The sequence below is a fragment of the Neovison vison genome, chromosome 6 (assembly GCF_020171115.1).
Source record: "Neovison vison isolate M4711 chromosome 6, ASM_NN_V1, whole genome shotgun sequence".
NCBI lineage: Eukaryota > Metazoa > Chordata > Mammalia > Carnivora > Mustelidae > Neogale > Neogale vison.
In genome coordinates this window covers 118444339-118465133 of record NC_058096.1, presented here as the reverse complement: position 1 = coordinate 118465133, position 20795 = coordinate 118444339, and the positions used below count along the sequence as shown (strand labels likewise).

General features: G+C 41.0%; 1 protein-coding gene across 2 annotated transcripts in view; it reads right to left on the bottom strand.

Moving 5' to 3' along the window:
* The window catches only part of TFRC (transferrin receptor), a 29390-nt gene extending 18346 nt beyond the window's left edge, over nt 1-11044 (bottom strand). For both annotated transcript variants that reach the window (XM_044252103.1, XM_044252104.1), the window contains exons 1-5: nt 10968-11044; nt 3877-3935; nt 3101-3311; nt 1665-1878; nt 140-289 (exon numbers count right to left, since the gene is read on the bottom strand). In XM_044252103.1, coding sequence (XP_044108038.1) covers nt 140-289; nt 1665-1878; nt 3101-3311; nt 3877-3912 — 611 coding nt within the window. In that variant the 5' untranslated portion in view covers nt 3913-3935; nt 10968-11044. The remainder of the gene's footprint in view (nt 1-139; nt 290-1664; nt 1879-3100; nt 3312-3876; nt 3936-10967) is intronic.
* Between the last annotated feature and the right edge of the window lie 9751 nt (nt 11045-20795).

Below are 20795 nucleotides of genomic sequence, written 5' to 3'. Positions count from 1 at the left end.
AACCTTGGGGAAAAAAATTAAATGGTTTTAATACATTTAGTATTTGACATGCACTATTTATTTTTAAAGTCTCTGCTATATTAGCACACCTGAAAATAGCTACTTACATAAAATCAGTTTACCATCTTTCAACACGTACCTGCTTTTGACCTGAATCTTAACAAAATGTTCATCACGCCAAATTTTGCTAAGTAGAAATGCACGGAATTTATTCTCAATGAAAAAAGCAAGGCTTTCATCTTTTTGAGATCCCGCCTCACGAGGGACATACGTGTTTTCATTCAGCTGCCTAGAGGAAAAACCATCACTGTTAAATGAACTGAAATTTAATTTAAAATAAACAGTGAACTCAAATATCAAGCAAACTGTTTTAAAAGCATAACTCAAGGGCGCCTGGGTGGCTCAGTGGGTTAAACCTCTGCCTTCGGCTCAGGTCATGATCTCAGGGTCCTGGGATAGAGCCCCGCAACAGGCTGTCTGCTTGGCGGGGAGTCTGCTTCCTTCTCCCTCTCTGCCTACTTATGATCTCTCTGTCAAATAAATAAATAAAATCTTGAAAAAAATAAAATAAAATAAAAATAAAAGCATAACTCAATACTAGTCATAGCTAACATAGATTAACTGGGACCCAAAATTTCTGGACTGATTAAAGGCAAACTTAGGGGGAAAAATTGGCCAAATATCTGAAGGTATTTAGGTCTTCAGCTTGTTAAAACCTCTTTATCCAAGTAAAGTGGTCCTTCAAGAGCTCCATCCTAAGGGGGTACCTCTTTAGAGTAGCTTTAGGGGAAATGAGTAATTTCCAAGAAATCTGTTGTAAGCAAAATGATAGAATAGTGTTACTGTTGGTACAGCTTTAATTTTCACCTACTTTGAAGCAAAACTACTGCTTGTTCTGGTCTCCTATGTCTCACTGTAAATATATGTATATTATATAGATTCTCTTTTGTAAACTACACTCTCATTTGATCTATAAGGCCTGGTATATAGTATACACTCAAGTATTCACTAGATGAAGTAAAAATGCCAAGATTCCTAACCTAAGATTAAGAGAATTACTGTATCTCTGAAAGTGTAGGAAGCCAGCTAAAAGGTAAAGGATGAATACATCCTTTACACAGAGTTAGATAAGTTTCTAAGGAAGATCTTAAAATCCAAAGGACAGGAACCTTAAGGACACTTCTTAAGGTATGGATTAATGAGAACCAGAAGAAATCAAGGAGTACTAAAGACATGACATGTCTCTGTATCAAGTCAGGCAGTCAAATTAGTCCTGATCTCAAAAATAAAGGCTACTTACTGATACCCTTGTGGATAGTAGCAAAGCACAGCATGACTTACAAGGGGTTAAGATGCAAAATGGAAGCAGAATAGAGTCTGACACAGGGAAGTGACTATAAAGAGAGCCAGATAACAAAAAGATCAAAGACCCAGGAATTTTTTTTTTTAAAGGAAAAGGAAATGTCCTCACAAAAGTTCTTTTTCCCATCTGAGGGTTTGAATTCCTTACTAATTGCTTTCCCTCCAGCAGAACACAGGGGGAGGCCTGCCCTAACTCTAAGGCTTTCCTCCACAGACTATCTCATTTGTTTTGTTGAACTGTTCTGAGTAATTGGTATTTGTTTAAATACAGAGATTAAATTTGTGAAGTAGCTCAAGCTTACCTCATGGTGGTGAGGAACTCTGTGTTATGCAGTCTCTCTAACAACTTTTTTTTGAGGTCTGCCCAAAATAAGCGAGAAGGTGTTTCAGGGAAGTACTCTTCTGTTTCTGAAGGTTCTGTTCCCTCTGTCTCCAGAGACTCCGTTCCTGATGGTCTCTCACATTCAGCTTTTGGTTCCACACGCTTACAATAACCCAAGTAGCCAATCATAAATCCTACGGATAAAGTTTCACAGCTCAACTCAGAATTTCCTTTATAATATATTCCTAGGAACTGTTAATATTTTCAGCTAAGCCTTGAAAATACAGGTTTATTCAAACTCTAAGCAAACAGTTTGAAAGTAAACAATAAAATCTCAGTTTTATATGTTTTAAACCAGTCAATCTAATAAATCATTCAGGTGACTCTTGAACAATGTTGGGGGTGGTTTTAGGGTATAAACCCCCACAGTGAAAAATCTGCATATAACTTTTGACTCTCCAAAAAACATTAATTACTAATAGCATATTGTTGCCCAGAAGCCTTATAATGACATAATCAATTAACATGTATTTTGTAGGGGTGCCTGGGTGGCTCAGTGGGTTAAGCCGCTGCCTTCGGCTCAGGTCATGATCCCAGGGTCCTGGGATCGAGTCCCGCATCAGGCTCTCCGCTGAGCGGAGAGCCTGCTTTCCTCTCTCTCTCTCTGCCTGCCTCTCTGCCTACTTGTGATCTCTCTCTGTCAAATAAATAAATAAAATCTTTAAAAAAAAAAAAAAACATGTATTTTGTACATATACATGTTACATACATGCATACATACGTGAATACAGTATATTCTTACAACAATACCTATCTTTTTTTAACTTTTTCAGTATTTCTAGGCTATGCAGTTGGTAAATTCTTTCAAATTGTCACAAATCTCCAAAAAATTTTCCAATATATTCATTGAAAAAAATCTGCATGTAAGTGTACCTACACAGTTCAAGCCCATGTTGTTCAAGAGCCAAATGTGTAAGAACTTTAAATCGTTACCTCTTGATTTTTTTTCATTTAAGTAATCTCCTCACCCAACACAGGGCTTGAACTCATCACTCCAAAATCAAGTCACATGCTTTATTGAGCCAGACACATGTCCCTAAATAATTACCTTTTAAAGACATAGGTAACTTTTCTTCCCAGAAGCCTTCCTTAAATCCTTAGGGCAAGCTTTATGCCACAAATATTCTGTGTGTATTTCTAGTTTAACACTGGCACATTTCAATGCAACCCCCCACACAAGGCTCAAATCAATCTGAGCTTGAATCTAATCACAGGCTTAGAATCTAAGTTATCATTGTATTCCTAGTGCCTAGCATAATGGCACATAAAAAGGTACAAAATATATGTTTGCTTAGCTGAATTTACTTCCTAGAGTCAGTGACAAGGAACATTTAAGTTTAGAATGGCCACTCTTACCAATCAAGAAAAAGAGGACTACAGCAATAGTCCCATAGCAGATAAATCCATTCAACCTTTTTGGTTTTGTGACACTGGCATGATTACCCCTCACGTTACTGTCAACATTTTCTTCTTCATCTGCAGCTAGTTTCATCTCCACATGACTGTTATCACCATCTACTTGCCGTGCCAGACTAAACCGGGTATAGGACAATGGTTCTCCACCAAACTGAGATTTGAAAAAAAGAGGGGAAAAAAGCATTATGAAAGAGAAGAAAGGGAAGAGGAACATTTACAAAAAGTTTGGTTAGGTACTATACTTATTATTGGGCCATTATTGGGACTTCCTATATATTCTTAAGGAAAAAGAAGTTCCTCTTTCAAAGGAACATTCTTCCCTATGCCCTGTTCTATCCATGGCAGATGAGGGCTAGATCACACACTGGCCTTTATCTCATTCAGCCTTTTCATTCGGGGTGTCTGTTATGTATGTCTAACATAGGTATACATATTATACAGTGTTTTCTTCAGTTCCTCTTATCTACTTGGCTATCCCCCTCGCACCATACCCAAAAAATATCCTAAAAGTTCTTAAAGGAATTTTCAAGTTCACTCTACTCAAGACTGAATATACCCTTCCTTTGTGGGAACAGTTACAGCTCAAGACCACCACTTCAAGATAAATACTTTATGATATCTTTGGATATGACTTCATGATTACTGGGTAAGAGTCATTCTTGTATACTTCATATTCTCACAAACTGGTAAAAGAAATACAACCTAAAATATCTTACCAAGCTAGAGAACGCTGATCTGGCTTGATCCATCATTCTGAGCTGCCACACAGAAGAGCCTAGTATTAAAACAGAAAATTAATGGGAGATAGATACCACCGTATTATTATACACCAAATTTACTTTTAAATATATTATCCACCTTTCTAGAAAGGGTCTTTAACAAAGACATTTAGTTTATAGGACAACTAAATTTAGTGTAATCCTTGATTAGATCCTGAATTGAGGTGGGGGGTGGCGTGGGGAAAGGGACATACTATATCACTGAGAGAAATAAATCTAAATACAGACTATATACTGGATAACAATACTGTTATCAGTGTTAGATTTGCAGAGTGCAATAATGGTATTCTGGTTTTAGAGGAGAAAGCCCTTGTTTTTAGAAAACTAATACTGAAGATTTTAAGAATGAAGTATCAGGGAGCCTGGCTGGCTCACTTGGAAGAGCATGCCAACTCTTGATCTCAGGGTTTTGAGTTCAAGACCTATGTTAGATGTAAAAATTACTAAAATAATAAAAATAAACTTAAGAATGAAGTATCATAATGTCTATTTTTATTTTATTTTTTAAGGGTTTTATTTACTTATTTGATAGAGAGAAAAAGCACACAAGCAGGTGGAGCAGTAGAGGGAGAGGGAGAAGCAGGTTTCCCACTGAGCAGGGACCTCAACCCAGAGCTCAATCCCAGGACCCTGGGATCCCGACCTGAGCTGAAGCCAGATGCTCAACTATCTGAACCACCCAGATACCCCACATCATAACTTGTACGACTGACAGTCTCTAACAGTTCAGTTTTAAAAAGTGTTAAGAAATAAAGCAAATGTGGCAACTATTAGCAACTGGTGAATCAGAGTGAAGGGTACATGGATATATACTGTACTGTTCAATTTTTCCTGTAGGCTTGAAAATTTTCAAACTTAAAAATGGGGGGGGGGGTGTGCCTGGGTGGCTCAGTGAGTTAGGCCACTGCCTTCGGCTCAGGTCGTGGTCTCAGGGTCCTGGGATAGAGTCCCGCATCGGGTTCTCTGCTCAGCGGGGAGCCTGCTTCCCTCTCTCTCTGTGCCTGCCTCTCTGCCTGCTTGTGGTCTCTCTCTGTCAAATAAATAAATAAAATCTTTAAAAAAAATAATGTGGGGGGGGGGCCCTTGGGTGGCTCAGTGGGTAAAGCACCTGACTCTTGGTTTCAGCTCAGGTCATGATCTTAAGGTCATGTGACTGAGCCCCATGGCAGGATCTACTACGCTTCTGCAGAGAGTCTGCTTGAGATTCTCTTCCTCTCCCTCTGCTCCTCACCTCCCCACCAAAAGTAAGTAAATCTATCTTAAAAAGCATGTGGGAAAAATCAGTTAGATGTTAAGTAGACTTAAGTAGCTGAATTTAGTAGTCAAAAGAACAAATACAAAAGGCAACAGACTAGCACCTGGAAAAAAAAAAAAAAAAACTAAAGTAGAATTAGGCCAAGAATGGTCATGCTACAAAGACCCATAACAAAGCATCTGCAATAAAAATGACCAAAAACCTGATCCTTCTGATTAGATTAACAGTTCTTACACATTTATCTAGCAGATCTTTGATGGAAAAAGAATAAACAAAAAAAGAAAAACACAGTACAAACAAAGAAGCCAATTATCTGTGATGTTAAGTGTCTTGTTCAAGGCTGAAAACTGATCATCTAAAACTGAAGTTCAATGGGTTACTGGGTTATAAAAATTGTGTTCTCATCTCCAGAAATTTAAAAAATTAATCTTAACCCTTGAATCACTATGTTGTATGCCTAAAACTAATATATATGGTATGTCCACTATACATCAGTGTATCAATTAAAATAAATTTTAAAATAATTCAATGACAACCAGTTTAGTAGGGTTTGTTTTTTTTTTAGTCCCCCCTCCCCCAGTAATCTCTACAGCCAACATGGGGCTTGAACTTACACCCACCCTGAGGGTCAAGAGTTACATGCTCTACCAACTGACTTAGCCAGTCATGCCCCCTGACAGCCACTTCAAGAGTAAAAAACACCTCCTTAACCAAGAGAATCCTCTATTAAGTTACAGTACAGGTATTAAATGAAATCTGGATTTTCTAATTAATTTGGTTTGAATGCATCTAGGTGTTTGAAAATGATATTATGTTGAAATAAATAAAATGGTCACTTAATTCATACTATCTATTTTAAGGCCTTTCCTATATTATAATTACACTTAAAGCACATTTAACACCCACATACCACAAAGCAAACTGTGAGATATATGAAGATTGTAAAAGACATTATATAAACTGGCATTAGAAAAGTCTCCTATCAAAACCTATTAACAACAACAAAAATTTAATTCCCAAGCCTTAAAGACCAGAGCTAAGAAGTAGGAGATCTGTTTTCTAAGAAGCAGTCTCTTGCCCTATCTGGTACAAAAAGTTTATCACTATCACTGCACCAGAACGGTACAAACCCAATCACTAAAACCAGAACTAGAAGACTCCACCCTGAACCAATTTTAATCACCCTTTTCTAGGAAAGAGCAGCTTTCAAGTTTAATATCCTTCTGAACCAGCCATTCCTCAAGGTTTCTAGTTTTAAATTAATTTTCAGACTAAAGGAACAACACTTTTAAATGATCCAAGTAAAGGATTTAAATAAACGATGAGATTAAGTGATTCCAAGTCTGCATAAACAAAGATATTAATAGAATATGTAATTATTTTATATAATTAAAATCTAAACACATTTTTATTGAGAAACCCAGTATTTCTGTTTCAATACCCAGACATAAAATATTATAACATAATATTGGCTTGGTGCCCCAAGCAGGTAGTTATGTTAAAAGACAGCATCTCGGGTGCCTGGGTGGCTCAGCGGGTTAAGCCACTGCCTTCGGCTCAGGTCATGATCTCAGGGTCCTGGAATCGAGTCCCGCATCGGGCTCTCTGCTCAGCAGGGAGCCTGCTTCCTCCTCTCTCTCTCTCTCTCTACCTGCCTCTCTGCCTACTTGTGATCTCTCTCTGTCAAATAAATAAATAAAATCTTTAAAAAAAAAAAAAAAAGACAGCATCTCAACACCAAACAACGTTTATCGGCTTATTTCAAGATACCACCACTGCTGATAATTTGTAAACAAGAGACAAACCAAACATCACCTTGATTTTTATACATATTAGCACCTTGTATATATTTAGTGCTCTCAGATAATTGGAAAACCTATTCAGTTTCTCACATTAATAATGAAAATTAAGGTAAGTAAAACAGAGCCCGTTCATGTTTGGGAACATGAAATGGGAGGAGGATCTGAAATGTCTTCTAACTGAGCCATGGGATAGAACACAGGAGGTAGGCAAAGGTACTAGCTAGACTACAGTCCTAAATTGTGTAATTCAAATCATTTTATTCCTACTTTCTGGAAATGTGGCATTGATTCTTATTTAATTTTTTAAAATACAGTACACTTTGAGGTCTTAAGCTACTTTGGGGTGTCACAAAACCAAGAGTCTGTACACAATACATATAGCTAAGTAGGGCCGAGCGGATCATGTACCAAAATACACTGTCATCTATGTCTAAGATGCCCAAGGCTGCTACTCCATTTTACCTGAAATAACAATAAGCCACTTTTTTGTTAATATTGACAAGCTCAATTCCACTTGGAAAATGGACCACAGTTTCAAGTCCTTAGAGCTCACATAAAAGGAATTTCCTCTACCTCTACCTGTTTTTGAGGCTCTGTTCTAGAAGACGACTTCACTACCTAATAACTACTGTCCTCTACTTTCTCCAAAATGGGACAGAATCCAGACTCTGCCTCTACTAACATTCTTCCTTTGTTCTTGTTTGACTCTTCCTGACTCAGTTCAGGGAACATCTTTTTGGAGCCTTGTCTGATTTCCTTGCCCTACACTTAATACAGAATGTATGAAGTATAAGGGACGCCTGGTGGCTCGGTCAGTTAAGTATCTGCCTTTGGCTCAGGTCACAATCTCAAGGTCCAGGGATCAAGTCCCCCATCTAGCTCCCTGCTCAGCAGGAAGTCTGCTTCTCCTTCTACCTCCTCCCCTTGGCTTGTGTTCTCTCTTAGCTTGTGTTCTCTTTTGCTCATGCTGTCTCTCTCAAATAAATAAAATCTTTAAAAATAAGGAATTTACAAGGAATAATTAAGAATAAAGATATCATATTTCTTAACAGTAGTGGGACATGTTTAATGTATATGAAGTTCATTTTTCTTATCATTTGGAAATTACATAGAGAATATAATGAAAACCTCAGACCTGCAATCTTCTCCCATCCCTGGCACTTTTCTGGTTTATCCTGGAATCACTGGGCAAAGCATGAATAGGGAGATTTTTTTTTTTTTTAAAGATTTTATTTATTTATTAGAGAGAGGGGGAGAGAGAGCAAGCCAGGCAGACAGAATGGCAGGCAAAGGCAGAGGGAGAAGCAGGTTCCCTGCCAAGCAAGGAGCCCGACGTGGGACTCGATCCCAGGACGCTGGGATCATGACCTGAGCCGAAGGCAGCTGCTTAACCAACTGAGCCACCCAGGCGTCCCGAATAGGGAGATTTTAAAAAGCAGAAAAACTTTAGGGGCGCCTGGTGGCTCAGTCAGTTGGGCCTCTGACACTTGGTTTTGGCTAAGGTCATGACCTCAGAGTCCCGGGATTGCAAAGAACATCCAGCAGTGGATCTCTTGACCTCTGCCAAAGAGCTGGCTTGAGATTCTTTCCTCCTTCTCCCTCTGCCCCTGCCCCACTCATGTGCTTTCTTTCTCCAATAAATAAAATCTTAAAAAAAAAAAAGGGCAGAAAAACTTTAAAGGTTACCTGGTAGGGCTCCAAGTTCTTAATTATGGGTACCCATTTTGCAAACTGTTTCCCTACTCATTTGCAGGGGAAAATGAAAAGGCTACATGAATACAAAACTTCTGCAGAGCCCTCAGGACTCATTAACTGTGTCCACCTAGTATGACTTGTAAAGAGATGGTCAAAGTCTTTCTTAGCATTAAGGGTCTAAAATGAAAGGGCTATGAAGTCCCTGGGTGGTGGCTCAGTCACCTGGGCAGCTGGGTCTTAGTTTCAGCTCAGGTCTGATCTCAAGGGTGGTGATATCCAGCCAAGAACAGACAGACTCGGCACTCAGCCGGAAGTTGCTTGAAAATTCTCTCCCCTCTGCCCCTCCCCTCAAATAAATCTTTTCAAAAATTACAAAAATGAAAAGGCCCTGGCAGAAAACAAGGAGAATCTTCATTCCCACTCAGCTTTCTGTAAACAGACTGCCCCAAAGGTCAGGACCGCTTGAAGTCATTGCTATCTACCTGTACTGTGTTTATCTTAGAGCACACAAGCAGCACAGAGAAGAGCTCCAAAATGTCTCAGAGGATCACTTTTAACTAGCTTTCACTGTTGTCTGATTCAAGTTCCACCAGGAACCGGGCTCCATTATAGAGAAGTACATTACCAGAGGCAAGTAACAGCCACCAACTTAGGGCAGAGTTAGTGGGGTTATTGTCTCTACCCAACAATCTTCAGCACAGGCTAATTTCACAACCATTACTTCCCAAAAACATTCCATTAAAGTTCAAGGGTGCTATGCTATATAAACCTTTAGAAAATATTTCATTATCAATGAAATGTTTTAAATTCTAGATCTTCTTGTGAAGTATATTGAGTTTATTATAATCCGAAAGGGAGAAAAAAAGCCCAGCAGGGCCAACAAGTACTGTAGATAGTCTCACTTGAGTTTTTCAACAGAAAACACCTTCTGAAAATCACCCTAAATGTCTTTGTCAATACGGTCAAATCCCCCAGCTCAGCAGCAACTGAATAAACATCTAGTATTCCAACTCATATCTAAAGCCTAGAATAAAGGTATCAGGTATGGCTGACTCATTATTAAAAAAATACTTCTTTTTAAGAGGACAACTATTTCCTACTTCAATTCTCTTATCCAACCTCCCAGAAAAAAAAGCAGAAGCAGTTAAGTTCCCTGGTCTATCCAAGGTCGCTGAAAGCAAAGGAAAAATGTTCACCGAAGAGCCAAGCCACAAAACATTATTTTCTTAATCACCCTACCCACTACTACCTTAGAAAGCCATCCACCAGAAACAGTAATACAATGGATGTCTAAGGCATTTATCAATATAACACAGCCTTTTAGCCTTATCACTAATTTCCTGAAAGCAAAAGCCAATCCCAATCCCAACAGCTTTCCCTTAGCCTCCAGACCATAGCTTCATAAACCAGAAGTCATCCCTTCGTCTCCCACCTTCCAACAAGGAGAGCCTAGCAATCACAATATTCTTTCAGTCAATACCTGCGGTGTTCAGGCGGCTTCTACCTGGGGAACACGGAGAACCCATACACATGGCCAGCGGCAACGCTAGAAGATCAGGGTGTACCAGGGTTCACTCAGGGCTTACAGAAACTCGATCAAATTCCCAGGACACACTCGTAACCGAGTCGAGGACAGCTCTGACCCTTTCAGCAGTGAGACCAGGGCCCGAGTAGGCCCTGGGAACGAAGGGCTACAAGCTCAAGGTCACCCACGCACCCCGACAGCAGTTCCCCGAGGACACTTCTCGGAGCAGCCACGTGCTCTGAGCAGAGCAGGTCGCCGCTGCAGCAGCGTGGCTCGCACGCCCGCCGCCTAAGGCTGTCCCACGAGGTCCCGCATCTTTTAAGGACGAGCCAGAGAGGACAAGGAATCCGGGTGGCCCGAGGAACCGGAAGCAGAATGGCGGGGCTCAGAGCTACAGTAGGTACCCCTCATCTCGCCCTCTATGCCCTAACGGAAAAGCCATTTGCCGCTCCGTGACCGAGACAAGGCGCAGGAAGGCAAAGAGGACAGTCTTTCGCCCAGTGGCTCCAGCTCGCTGCACCTGCAGCCGGCTCCCCGCGCCACCGCGGCCCCTTCCTGACCCGCACGCGGAGCCCGCTCCATCCCCCTCGCCCCTCTCAGAAGCCGCCGCAGCCTCCCCGCGTCCCCTGAGGCTCCCGGACACTGCTGGACAGCACCCAGGGAGCCGCCGCGGAGTCCGCTCAGACCAGCCCTGCAGGCTGAGGAGAGGCCCGGAGGGCCGGCAGTGTTCTAGCATCGGCGCGACACTCACACGGACACCCCCTCCGGCCGCTACCTCCACAGCCGCCACAAGCTGAAGCTGACGCTCTCTGGGGGACGTTCGCCCCCAACTGGCTGTTTATAGCTTGGCTCCACCCTCTTTCAACCCCCACCCCGGCTTTGCGTCACTTCCTGTCTCACGTACACCGAAGAGGTGCCCTGGCTGTGGACTGCCTGGGGCGAGCGGTGCGCACGCACCGGGACGCGGCCCCTCGGCTAGTGTACGAGGCGGGGCGGGGAGGGGCGGAGCGTGGTCGGACAGAAAAGGCGCCAAGACTGCAGGTGCCGGGAGGAGCGGTGGGATCCGCTTACTGGCTTCTTTTTTACTCGCCGCGTTCTGCTGCGGCACGCGCGGGCCGCAGCCCTGCTCGGTGGATCCAGCAATCTAACCTTGACCGACCTCCAGGCCCTGCAGTGCAAAGGCAAATGGTGTTGGCGTTCACTCCTAAATGTTGGATACACACGCGGAAATAATTCCTTAAAGTGTATGTTCTTGTTGAAATATTAGGGAGCCACTAACGCCATATTGTATATATTTTGCAACCTCAGAAATATTTAGGATGAGCAAAAAGGAAAAACATTTAAAAGCAAAATCCAAATTTGTACTTAGGATGTGTAAAAGCTGCACATGGACCCAAACTGCCACAGTGCTTTGCATAATGTTTAATGCAAGAAGAAACGAAAGGGAAAACAAACAAGTAAGATTTATTAGGGGGATAGGATTGTAGATGAACTTTTATACTCATCGCCATTATTGTTATTACAGACTTGTGCAGAGTATAACAAGATAGGATTCTGGTCGCTTTTTAAACTCGTCACATCCACAACTTCTCCCCACCTCTAGGCGGTAATTTGCAATCGAGGGAAGGAGATTAGAGGAGTTTACAAACTGCTACAACGCCAGAAAGGGAGCCAGGCCATAAAAGGGTTACAGATAAAGCGCTTTCCAGGTCAGTCCCGAGGGAAGCAGGGCAGTCCTTTTAAAATGCAAATCTGTTTTCTGGCTTCGGGATCCCGCTCTTTCCCCTACTCTGCGATTTAGAGGAAATAACTTGGGGTTTGCACGCCGCCCTTTACTTTGGCCCCGGTCTTTAAAAATCTCTCCGCAGGGAGAAATATTCTTAAATCTTGTAATCAGGAGCTTCGCTGCATCTCAGTGGATCCACACAGGAAAAAGTGAAATCGAGGAACGGAGTGCATATGGATTAGCTGTGGAGGGTCTTGAAATTCAGACAATGGGGGAGCTGAGTCTCTTCTTTTCCTGGACTGATGGGATCTTAACAATGCTAGGATCCAGGTGAAAATCTTATAACCATATGAAGAAATGGGCTTAGGAGAACAGGGTCAGGAGGAAACCTATGAAAATTCAAAGTAAAGAATTTACATTTGGGGCGCCTGGGTGGCTCCGTGGGTTAAAGCCTCTGCCTTCGGTTCAGGTCATGATCCCAGGGTCCTGGGATTGAGCCCCACATCGGGCTCTCTGCTCAACAGGGAGCCTGCTTCCTCCTCTCTCTGCCTGCCTTTCTGACTACTTGTGATCTCTGTCAAATAAATAAATAAAATCTTAAAAAAAAAAAAAAAAAGAATTTACATTTACTGGTGTAGCCAGGTAGAAAAGAGTATGGGGGTTCCTCAAAAAATTAAAAATAGAACTACCCTAGGGCCCAGTAATGGCTCTACTGTTATTAACCAAAAACTATCAAAATATTAATTCAAAGGGCTACGCCCACCCCTATGTTTATTGCAGCATTATTTACATTACTTACAATAGCCATATTATGGAAGCAGTCCAAGTGTCCACTGATAGTTAAATGAGTAAGGAAGATGTGGTGTATATATACAATGGGATATTTTTCAGCTATAAAGTGGAATCTTTTTTTTTTTAATTCTTTTTTTTTTTTAAGATTTTATTTATTTGACAGAGAAAGATCACAAGTAGGCAGAGAGGCAGGCAGAGAGAGAGGGAGGGAAGCAGGCTCCCCGCCGAGCGGAGAGCCCGATGCGGGACTTGATCCGAGGACCCCGAGATCATGACCTGAGCCAAAGGCAGCGGCTTAACCCACTGAGCCACCCAGGTGCCCCTATAAAGTGGAATCTTGCCATTTACAACAATACTGATTGAGGTAGAGAGTATAATGCTAAGCAAAATAAGTCAGAGAAAGACAAATACCATCTGATCTCACTCATATGTGAAATTTAAATACAAAATGAATGAGTGAAGGAAAAAAGAGACAAACCAGGTCTCTTAACTATAGAGAACAAATTGTCGGTTACCAGAGGGGAAGTGGGGTAGGGGGAGCAGCGGATGGGGATTAAAGAGTACACTCACCACGATGAAAAAAATAAAATTTAAAAAAAACTAAAATGAAAAAAAAATTTACTTCACTAAAATGAAACAAAAAAGAAGACACTAAAGAGCATGTCAATTAAATTCTTAATTTCCTACTGTAATTAAATTCCCTTTCCGGGGCGCCTGGGTGGCTCAGCGGGTTAAGCCTCTGCCTTCGGCTCGGGTCATGATCTCAGGGTCCTGGGATCGAGCCCCACATCGGGCTCTCTGCTCAGCGGGGAGCCTGCTTCCTCTTCTCTCTCTGCCTGCCTCTCTGACTACTTGTGATTTCTGTCTGTCAAATGAATAAATAAAATCTTTAAAAAAAAAAAAATTCCCTTTCCTATCCTTTTCTCCCTAGAAGCTTTGCAGGATCTCCCTCTTCTGCAATTTCAAATAGATGAACATAAATTTCTCTTCCTTTGCTGCAGAATCTAAGCATACTGAGAGACCATTCTGCTTTGTCTGCTATTCCATATAAATGTTCAAATATTTTATTTTTTTATTCCGATCTTCATTGTGGTCGTTGTTATTACCATTATTACATAGCATTATCTCCCACTTCTGGAGACCCAATAATTTGGATGCTTTCAATGAAATACGTTTTTGGTAACTAACCTTTATTTAAACTCTCTGGCACAACTGAAATGTCTATTATTCAAGTTTCAACCTTCCTCAGACTGTTACATAAAACTCACACTAGAACTAACATTCTTGCTGCTTGGGGGAAGGAACATTTTTTTCCTCTATCCTTTTAGGTTCTTTGGCTGGTAAGCTGATATATAACAGTTTAACCAGAGAAAAAGCAAATGTAATTACAGATATATGGGAGCCCCATAAGAATTCAAGACCCAAGGGCAAGCTGGACAATTGGGGCTTATTTACCATACGGAGCTAAGGAATAGGATAGGGGCCTGGGGCTTTAAAAGGGAGAAGGATAATTCACAGGACTATAAGAAGAGCAGATGTTTAGTAATTAAATGTTGCCATACACATGGGTAATTCAGACAAAATTTGTCTCTGGTAATAACTCCTATTCTGGGGGCACCTGGGTGGCTCAGTGGGTTAAAAGCCTCTGCCTTCAGCTCAGGTCATGATCCTAGGGTCCTGGGATTGAGCCCCCCCCCCAACCCGCATTGGGCTTTTTGCTCAGCAGGGAGCCTGCTTCCCTGCCACTGTCTGTCTGCCTCTCTGCCTGCTTGTAATCTCCTCCTGTCAAATAAGTAAATAAAATCTTTTAAAAAAAAAACAAAACAAACAAACAAACAAAAAAAAACCTTCTATTCTGGGTAAGAGCCCCAGTTTAGATTCTTCACGGTAGTTAGGGGAAGGGCAAACCTATCTCTTGAGCTTGCAGGTCTCAGTTGCCTTCAGCTCAAAATAATCCACAAGTCCAAATAGTATATTTTGGGGTCACATATCTGCTCCCCTTCACATTCTTCCAAAAGGTACATAGAAATTTTTTCTTAAGTCATGTATATGAGAATTTTGTATAAAGAAAACTGGAGGTTGGAGAAGAATGTACAATGTAGTTAAAAAAAAAAAACCTTGGGGTCTGGGGGAAGAGCACAGAGTCAAGGAACAGGAGTTTTCAAATTTCATGAGCCTGGGTATCAGTATTAAATGGAATTGGGGTGCCAATTGGTTAAGTGACCAACTCTTGATTTCTGCTGAAGCATTGATCGGCTTGTGGGATTGAACCTCATGTCAGACTCTGCAATCAGTGGGGAGTCTACTTCTCTCCTTCTCCTTTTGCCCCCTCCCCTGCTCTCTGTCTCTGTCTCTCTGTCTCTCTCTCTCTCTTTTTAATAAATAAATCTTTAAAATGGGATTAAAAATACCTATCATGCAGATTTTCTGTGGGTTTAAGTGCAGTAAAACAGTTGCAAGCCCCAGGGCGCCTAGGTGGCTCAGTCGTTAAGCGTTAAGCGTCTGCCTTTGGCTCACCTCAAGATCCCAGGGTCCCAGGGATTGAGCCCCGCATGGAGTCCCGCATCGGGCTCCCTGCTCAGCTCTCTCTCCCTCTGTCTCCCGGCCCATGCTCTCACTCTCATTCTCTCTCTAGCTCAAATAAAATCGTAAAAAAAAAAAAAAAAAAAAAAAAGGACAGTTGCAAGCCCCTAAAAACACACAGGAACCTGGCACATTGGTGGAGTCAGCCTGGATGGCTGGATGGGATGCAGCAGAGTCTGGCAGGAAAGTAACATGGAAGATGTCTGCAGACCAGTGTAGGATTTTAGGTTAATGAAGAGGAAAAAAGAAGACCTTCACCCTAGGAGAATGGCTTGCCTGAAGACTCCGAAATGAGAATGAGCCTGTGGCATGCCATAGTTAAAATATTCTACTCTACAGAAATACCTGACAGCTACTTCCAGCAAGTTACTGGTGGAAGAAGGGGTACAGGAGTCATTGGCTGTAAAAGTCTCCCCCTTTCCCTTTATTCTTCACCTGGAGATAAAAGCCAAAGTTGTGCTATTTCGTGAGGGAGAAACTGCAGGCAAAAAGAAATTAGAAAACCCATCCCAGCCTCGAAGTCAGCAACTGGCCTCAGGGTAGTTACTAATTGTGATGCAGAAACATGGGCTTAATAGCCTCAGTTTCCCCACTGGCTACATGGAGATAACAGCCCTTTATTTCCTTCACCAGTAAATGAAAAAGTAGAAAAGTTCCTGAACCCACAGGGTTAGGCAAATATAAGGTCCAACTAGTTCAGAGCCCAAGCCAAGTGAGTAAATGTGGCCAGAGGGGGGATAAGCCTGGATATGATAAAGTTCTAAGTAGCTATTGCTTAAGATAGGGAAAACTGTCTTTAATGGCTTTCAGTGCCTTGATTCCAGAAAAAAAAAAATGACTCATTATTAATAATGGTTGAGAAGAAAAGGTCATTAATTACCATCATTAATAATGGTTGAGAAGAAAAGGTCGTTAATTACCGTCATTATTGACATTTATTGTAGTGTTGTGTGTCAGGCAAAGGCGTGTAGGCAGATATGAAACAAATCTATACCCTTGAAAAGACAAGGTAGCTGGGGAAACAGTTTATACTTAAAGGACAGAGAACAAGTATGCAAATGTTAAATACAATTAAAAATAAAAGTAGAACTGTTTTTTAATAATCAATTTTATTTATTTATAATTATATATAAATAACCAAATTTATTTATTTATTTAATAACCAATTTTTAATGTAAAATTACAATTGCATGTAAACACATTCTCCTCCCTAACTCAGGTCCAGATGCAAGAGGGAACTTAGGCTGCTTGGCCCACAAGATCAAAGATCATACACCTCTCACCTTAGTTACAGATGAGGATCTTAGGAAGAAGGAAAAAAATGGTAAGTAGGGGAGTGGAGAAGGCATTGGAAACCTAAACCTACAAGACGATGCAATTTGGAGGTGGGAGGTTTTTAGTTTTTGTGTTTTGTTCCTTCCATTTAAAAACATTGATCTGGGTGCCTGGGTGGCTCCCATGACTTCAGCTCAGGTCATGATCCCAGAATCCTGGAATCGAGCCCCACATTGGGCTCTCTGCTTAGCGGCGAGCCTGCTTCCCTCCTTTCACTCTGCCTGCCTCTCTGCCTACTTGTGACCTCTCTCTGTCAAATAAATAAATAAAATCTTTTTAAAAATAAATAAATAAAAATAAAAACATTGGTCTTTTATGTTATGTATATTTTGTCACAATTAAAAAACACACATTAATATACCAACTCAGTAATACAAGATCTAAAATCATTTGCTCTTCCTGGAGTCCTATCTGTGGTCCAAATGCTAAATGGGGTCTCTTATGGTCACATATTTTTGATAGCACTCAACGTTAAAACATCCATTTTACTCCACAACTCAGTATACGTGTATATATGCATATGTGTGTATGTATGTATGTGTGTGTATTCACATGAAACAAGAGTTTCATGAAATAATATATTTGCCATGTGCAAAACACTCTGGAATTTTCCATTTAATTTTTAAAATGCTGATTTCAACCCATTCAATTGATTTCTCAATGGGCTGTGAACTGTGTTGGAAAAATACAGTCAGAGGCCATCTCCTGTCTCAGAGCACAATTCTCGTTAGTGAACAGGACAAATGACTTGCTCAAAGTTAAATTTCAACTCCCAAGGTTTCTCCCTGTTACTTTGCCCACTGTTTCAACTTTCTAACACCCTGCACTTCAGCAAATATTGATTGAGGTTTTATGAGTTGGGAGGTAGAGTTAGAAAACACAGATAACGTCTTTTCACATGCTGGCCAATCCTAGCACACACTTCGGTCAATCACAGCAGAACTCTGCCGGTCACATAGTAGGTCCTCACAGCAACCGCCACAGAAGCCACTAGACCCCACATTCAACTCTGACCACAACTCCCATTTGACAAACTGTATTCATTTTCTTTACCTTGGAATCCCTAAGGCTAGGGCAATCACTTTGGGACCAGAATCATAAAATAAACATGTGGACCTCTGCACATTGGAACAGGATGCTTTCCACAGAATGGAGGTGGACTGTCAGCTCACATATTTGAGGTTGGTACTATTTTCCCTTTTCTTTTGCATTTTTTTTTCTTTTAAAAATGTACTTGGGAACCTCCAGTTTCCTGTCCTAATACTGCTGACTAAATTATTTTTGGTTTCCCCTGTACTAAAAGGAAGCTTACACCAGAGAACATTGAAAAGGAGCAATATTGAAAGAAGTTGGAAGAGTTTGCCCCTAATTTATAGCAAGTTGGCAAAAGTTACTCATGGCAAGGAAAGAAACATAATTAATTTTTAAATTATTGTAAACTTTAAAATTTAAGTTATTTTAAAATTTACAATAATTTAAATTAATTAAAATTAATAAGTAAGGATCCTTATGCCAATGAGTACAATTGTCTTAGTTGGAGTTTTGAGCAGGATATGAGGTTCTATTTCGTTTCATCTGGACAAAATAAACCTCAAAGTTTATATATATATACACACACACATATACATGTACATGTATATACATATACATGTACATGTATATGTGTGTGTGTATATATACATATATGTATATACATATATATATGTGTATATATATATATCTCAAAGTTTGGAAGGAACTTTAACTCTTATACCATCCCTGGCCTGTAACAGATGTTCAGTAAATTTATGTTGAATTCACTGAACAAAATCCCTCTACTTCACACTACCAATTGCTTATCTAACTTCTCCTTAACCTTTCCAAGGAGAGCAAATCAACCGCTTCCCAAAGCAGAGAGTTTTGAATAGTTCAGATGATTAGAAAGGTTTTCCTTGTATTATTAAGCTGAATTCTTTCTACCTCTCCTTTATAAGTTTGTTATTGCTTGAAGATTGTGCTCCTGTCCACAGCTGTCTTCTCTTCTAAACATGCTAATCCCTTATAAGGACTACCACAGGACAATTCTACATCTCCCTACCCACTAGTCACTTTTGGAAGCGTGGTTTGTCCAATCTAGGTGGAACTCGGTCACATTCTTCTGTTCTGGAGGCTCCAGCCTTTACAAACGCCTCTATCTGCCACCCTATCCACTACCCTAACAGTCACCGCACATTATCACCTAATGTTGAACTTACAGCAGGGTTCAATGGGAATGGATTGGCCGTTGGAGCAGAAAGACCTGAGTTCAAAATCTAGGTTTGCGTAGCTGATTGTACTAGTAGGCCATATTTCCATGGATAATGTGATGTTGTTGCAGTCTGATACACTGTGCATAAACCGTGTCCCAGGTTATCACCAGGCTAGCCAGCTCAGGACGGGAAAGAGTCTCACCTGCTTGGCTGGGAACACCCTTGCCATTAGCACTAAATGATAACAGAAGATAACCGCTAAGATTTACTGAGCATCTATCTCGGCTGGGAACAATTCTAATCCTTTTACAGTATTAGTTCATGTTATCCCCACAACAATCCTTAAAAATAAGAATTAATATTATCCTTATTTTCCAGGTGTGAAAATTGGCGTTATACAGAAGTTTAAAAATTTGCCCTAGGTCATAATGGTTAATAAGTGGTGATAACCTGGCCGATCTAGTTTCTGAATCCAGCCCTAAAACCCCCCCTCTACTATCTCTTTATGAATCTAATCATGGCACATACTGACTATCATGTGGCACTGCAGACTTCTACCTAAGGCAGAATCTTTATTAAAAGAGGTTCAGAGGGGCACCTGGGTGGCTCAGTTGGTTAAGCATCTGCCTTCAGCTCAGGTCATGATCTGGGGGGTCCTGGGATCGAGCCCTGCATCAGGCTCCCTGCTCAGCGGGAAGCCTGCTTCTCCCCCTCCTTGCCTCTCTGTCTACTTGTGTTCCCTCTCCATCTCTCTGTCAAGTAAATAAAATCTTAAAAAAAAAAAAAAGATTTTATTTATTTTTTTGACAGAGAGAGAGAGAGCTCAAGCAGGAGGAGTGGCAGGCAGCGGGAAAAGCAGGCTCCCTACTGAGCAGGGAGCATGATGTGGGGCTTGATCCCGGGATCCTGGGATCATGACCTAAGCCAAAGGCAGCCGCTTAACTGACTGAGCCACCGAGGCCCCCCAGTAAATAAAATCTCAGAATGAAATACAAGTTCTGAGACTGTCTAAGTAGCACAATTTGAGAAGATTCAGTTGAGGGGGGATCCATTTATTTTTCATTTCAGCTTTAATTACATTTCAAAATTTGAAAAGTTCATATTCAGGTTGAGAAAGAAATCTCAGATATTCTAAACATGATATTTTGTAGTATAACTGATTCTCCAGACAATCAGGTACATGTTTAACAGAATAGCAGTGTGCTCACATTGTCCTTCCAAAATCCTGGTTTCTTTCTTCCCTCTTTCCTTCCTTCCTTCATTCCTTTCTCTTCCTTCCTTCCTTCCTTCTCCTCTTCCCTTCTTTCCTTTTTTCCCTCCTTCCTTCTTTCTTTCTCTCTTTTTTCTCTTTCCTCCTTCCTTCCTTATTCTTTCTTTCTTACTTATTCTTTCTTCCTTTCTTCCCTTCTTCCTTCCTACTTCCCCCCTTTCTTCCTTCCTTTCTAAGATTTTATTTATTCATTTGACAGAGAGAGAGCACAAGCAGGGGGAGCAGCAGGCAGAGGGAGAAGCAGACTCCTGGCTAAGCAGGGAGCCTGATGCGATGTGGGGCTCCCTCCCAGGACCCTGGGATCATGACCTGAGCAGAAGACGGACGCTTAACCGGCTAAGCCACCCAGGCGCCCTAATCCTGGTTTCTTTAAATTCTCCCAATGTATACTACCTTCAATGAGGAGAGTTAGTGAATTAAAAGAATTATATTAACTTTGTTTCCAAAATATCAGTGAGTCAGTTTAGTTTTTATTTCCATCTTCCTCCTTTCAACATCTGTAGTTTGCAATTCTTTCACGTGTGTTTGAGTTTCTCTTCCTCTCTGGCATACATCTGGCATCTTGAACAATAATACTTCTGATAAACTGTATCCCATAGGACCAACATTGCCTAAATTGAGGATTTTTTTTAAAAAAAGGCTAAA